At 29.2% G+C, this 5,006-nt stretch overlaps 1 protein-coding gene across 1 annotated transcript; it reads right to left on the minus strand.

Annotated features, from left to right (window-relative positions):
• Positions 1 to 2,333: 2,333 nt before the first annotated feature.
• LOC102589829 (miraculin-like) lies at positions 2,334 to 3,129 on the minus strand. The gene has a single exon (XM_006360601.1). The coding sequence runs from the start codon at positions 3,127 to 3,129 to the stop codon at positions 2,452 to 2,454; it is 678 nt and encodes a 225-aa protein (XP_006360663.1). The 3' UTR covers positions 2,334 to 2,451.
• Between the last annotated feature and the right edge of the window lie 1,877 nt (positions 3,130 to 5,006).

The raw sequence follows: 5,006 nt of genomic DNA on the forward strand, positions 1-5,006 counted from the left end.
TAAAATCGATTCAATTGTATACAAATTCAAAATTTATGCAGATATAGAAACACAATAATTGATACATATACATAGTAATTACATATATACAATTATCTAACCGATATACATATACAATTCACCTCCTCCCCACTCTCTGCCCTCTCTCACTCGCCTCTCTTCTCTCTCTCCTAATCTCGCTCGCCACTCTAGTCTAACACAAAAAACGTATACATATACAAACACAGTTTTCATAGACACAAACACCTGATTTATACAAATCGCTTATCTTCTTTAATTGTTTTTTTTTTCATGTTGATTATTTGTATTAAATGTTTAAATTTATTTATTCTATCGCTTAGCTTTAATTAAACTTAATGAATAAAGAGACCTTAATTGCTACTTGTGTAACCCCCATATAAAATATATGAGATACGGTCAGGACCTACATTTGTGAACTTTGAGGGGTTCTTAACACATACTCTTTGAGGTAATTTGGACCATTATCCGAATCATAATTTTGTAGACCTTTTAGTTAAATTAGTTAGATTAGAATGGTGCCCTAACGTGCCTTTAATTTGTTAGGTGGCGACTGTTCTTTTAAAACCCAACCTAAAAGAGTTGTCACGTCGTTGCATAATCCGTTTTGAGAAAAAATGGGGCGCGACATATATCCTGGAGGGGGCAAGTCAAGAGTGATACTGCTGGATTGGTGTAGATTATGCCGCAGTGGACTTGAATCTCCTTAAAGAGAGCGATATTATGCACCTCAGCCTCAATATTTGTTTATTCATTTTTGTCATTTTATTTTCAACGATAATATTTTATATCTATGGTATATTACACCAACAATGGGTATAACAAAACTTTTTCCCATAAAACAAATTCAAAAGAACAAAAGGACAATGGTACAAAAAAATGTTGATAGTTGATAGAAAAGTTGTGGATATAAAAATGAGCACATGTAAAAATGCACTTCAATAATGTGAGGTGGGCAAAAATACAACCAATAGCTTAAAACTATTTGAAAATATTTCTGTAAAAAAAATCTTTGATTAGAATTTTGTTTCAACGCTTCCTTTAGCTTTTAAATTAATCTAACACTTTTAAATAACTTAATATAAATATTTTTAGTATAATCACTATGTTATAATTATCATCCGAATATTCAAAATGGGAGGGGTGTTACTGTTTTTGTTGGTGAGCTTTAAAGAGACCAAAAATTTATTTTTTATTTTTGTCATCTTCTTTTAACACTTTTGTAAGCTTTCATAAATATTCTATTGGGTATGGTTTCTATCCTTAAAACTATGAGTAGCTAAGTTTTATATCTAGGTTATGGGATCATTGTGTTAGTAATGTGATTAGATATATACATAAAAACTCCGTTTTCTTGCCATTGATGTCGTCTATTGTATGTCCGAATTTGAATAATTATATTTAATGATTGCAAACATTAAATTTGGTTATTTGTCTTAATTAGAAATTAGATTAGGAATATAGTACTTTGTCCATCCCATTGATGGTTATACTTAAAAGAGTTTTTTCATATTAGTTGACCAGCTTATTGAATGAAGAAAATATTAATAATTTTTTTTCTATATTACTATTGCAATTAATTCTTTTTTAAAGTGTTTACATTTATTTATAAAATTTCCAAGATATTTTTAAGGGTTGAATAAGTAAAACTATTTTTTCTTGTTAACACACTAAATCGAAGCAGGAAATTAATGAACGATGAGAGAGGAAGACGAAATAAAAGAGAGACAAATCTCTCGATACATTGATCAGAAAATATCTCATATGTCTCAACCGCCTCATACAGAAGATGGGCCCAACTATTTATACTAAACTAGTCCAAGTTTTACTAAACAAAATATAACAATGTAATTACAATTACGATTATAACAAAAATATTAAATCGTCTAATAATTCAAGAAAAAGATAAGAGATCAGTTAGCTTGAGGTTTTATTGATTATGTTTATACTCATTCTCTAGGGCTTGAGAGAGTCTGAAATTAATTAATTTGGTTGAGGGACTTTTAATTAAGCTAAGAATTCATTATTTAGCTATTTTGTCATGGCATTACCCAACATTACCTTCATTATGTGAGCACAACCCTAGTTACCTTTACCATTTTATTTTAACATTAAATGAATGTCACTTTATGCAAGTCAATATCGTGGATATAATTAAATCTCAAATTATTACCTCTTTTTCCTAGAAATTAAGACTGGAGTTATTTATTTTACCTCATATTTAGGATTGGATGGAATTTTATAGTACTTGATATAACAATAACAAGTATGAGATGAATATACATAACAATATATCCTTGGACTCAAACATAACATAACAATCCAAAAAGATGACTTAAACTTTATTATTGCCACGTAGTCATGATACACATAGCTAGTAGCTAGAAGATATTACATTACAATAATAATAATAAAAGGGAGATTTGAGGATGATTAATCGAGCTTCTTGAAGTAAACAGAAAATGGCAATTCATTGCCTGAGGCAGCCAAACGTCTAACTTCAACATTTTCACGTTCCTCATAAGAAATGAACAAGTCAAAGCACTTAATTTTGCAAGGAACACATAGTGAAGGACAGTAGACAAATCTATAGTCCTTTCCATATGGCACAATCCTGAACCAATTCCTTATGCGATTCAAAGCCCCTAGAGTCCCTCTACCTACCACATATTTATATTTCTTATCCATCTTCCACACTGTAAAATTAGCACAACGTGATGTCTCATAAGGGGAAAAAAAGTTAACATTTATGGGGTTGTTAACTTTAATGAATTCACCAGTTTTCTCAGGGTATGCTGGAAAGAACTCTACAGGACGTCCACTGTTAAGTTCCTTAGGGACTTGGACAATGTCTTGTGGACAAACTTTCACATCTTTGTCAACAACTCTAGACAAAATAAGACCACCTCCACTACCCCTTAAAGATGGTAACACAAAGTATTTTGCACCTGCTTTCACTGGATTTCCATCAATGTCAACTACTGATGCATATGTTTTACCATTAGGAACTACTTCTTCTTCAGAAGGAAGGAGGAGATCTGAAGAAAATGTTGATGACAAAGCTAAGGGAACAAAGAGTGCTATTGACACAAATAGGACTAGGCTCTTCATTGCTATTTGATGTGTGGTGCAACACAACCTCTATTAACCTCCAATTTATAGATCCATCATATGCTATATATGCCTTTCAATTTATGTGGTTGTCTTTCATTTAATATAAAAATTTTCAATAAATAATACGTACTCTAAAACATTTCTAGAACCACCGAGACATGCATGCATGTTTATTACAATGAACTATACAACATTTTACTACTACTACTTCAACTACTATTATTACTATTATTACTACTGCGTGCCGTCTTCCTATTGAATAAAATTAAATTCTTAGCTCATCAAATTTAATTTTCGAATTCAAAGAAAAGGATTATTAGTTACGTTTTTTCAGAAAAATAAAAATTTCTTATGACGATCATAAAATTTATCCAAATTTCTACCGCCACCCAAACATTATCTTTCAACCTAGAGAAAAACATTCACTACATTCATTCCATCTAGAAAATTTCACTTTCATTTCGGTGATGCAAGTTGTTGGATCAGTCATGACCAACAAATATATTGAAGGATATCTTGATGCAATATATTATGGAGGAAATAACTATGCATAATTGTTTGCTATTTTTCATTCTCTTTAGACTTTTCATTAAGTTATATTTTTATTTCATATATCAACTTCAGATTTTATGATAAATATTCTGAGAGAATGGATGGTTGGGGCGGGAGGCAAAAGTTGATAGTTTGGACATTTTATCCAATAGTAAGATGTCATGTAATAAATATTATTATTAATAATAATAATAATAATAATAATAATAATAATAATAATAATAATAATAATAATAATAATAATAATAATAATAATAATAATAATAATAATAATAATAATAATAATAATAATAATAATAATAATAATAATAATAATAATAATAATAATAATAATAATAATAATAATAATAATAATAATAATAATAATAATAATAATAATAACAGTTAGCTTACGGAATCTTTATATATATATATATAGGAGAATCTTAGGTCCGGCTCCGTGCACCCTTAGAATTTAGGAATTTACTTTTATGTTTTCCTTCGTACTTTAGGTTTTTTACCCCTATATTATTTTTACCCTTAAACCTGCTGATTCAACTATTGTGTCCCTTCAGACCGTTGTATCCTTCGATCGCATCTCTTCATGAAGTACCTATAAAAACTAGGCAAATCATATCCGTTATTGTGTCTTCTTCTTCATGACAAATTTCATCCCTAATTTCTGTGTAACATCACCAATTCCTTGAAAGTCTATTTTGTATTTGTGGTATATTACACCAATAAGGGGTATAACAAAAAAATTCCCCTAAAACAAATTCAAAGGAACTAAAAGACACTGGAACAAATAAATGTTGATAGATGATAAAGAAGTTGTGGATAGAAAAATGAGCACATGTAAAATGCACTTCAATAATGTGAGGTAGGCAAAAATACAACCAATAGCTTAAAACTATTTGAAATATTTCTGTAAAAAAATCTTTAATTAGAATTTTGTTTCAACGCTTTTTTTGGGCAAAAAACTTAAGTATACAACTTAATAACTTTAATTACACGAATATAGCAATACTTTTTTTTTTTCCAATTGAATAGCAATATTTTTTTTCAAAACTGAAATTCTTATTAAAATAAAAAATAAAAAAATGTTTACCAAGTCAGTCACAATTATCCATATTCCTTAAATTTCTCCAATTATTTTACCTTCCCTGATTTACTCCAATTTGTTATATATCATATCCCATAAAGAAAGGAAACCTACAAAAATTAAACTTATGTTCCAAACTAAGATCGACGATCAAATATGCAGACCAATAATTTTTCAATTCTAATTCATCACAGCGGGCGTTGGGACTCATCAGGTAATCTTTTTGGTAGTAATTCCTTTG

Source organism: Solanum tuberosum, unplaced genomic scaffold, assembly GCF_000226075.1.
Source record: "Solanum tuberosum cultivar DM 1-3 516 R44 unplaced genomic scaffold, SolTub_3.0 scf00328, whole genome shotgun sequence".
Lineage (NCBI taxonomy): Eukaryota > Viridiplantae > Streptophyta > Magnoliopsida > Solanales > Solanaceae > Solanum > Solanum tuberosum.

Excerpts from the sequence above, each read along its gene's own strand:
- LOC102589829 (XM_006360601.1), bottom strand. The coding sequence starts at position 3,129 with ATGAAGAGCCTAGTCCTATTTGTGTCAATAGCACTCTTTGTTCCCTTA.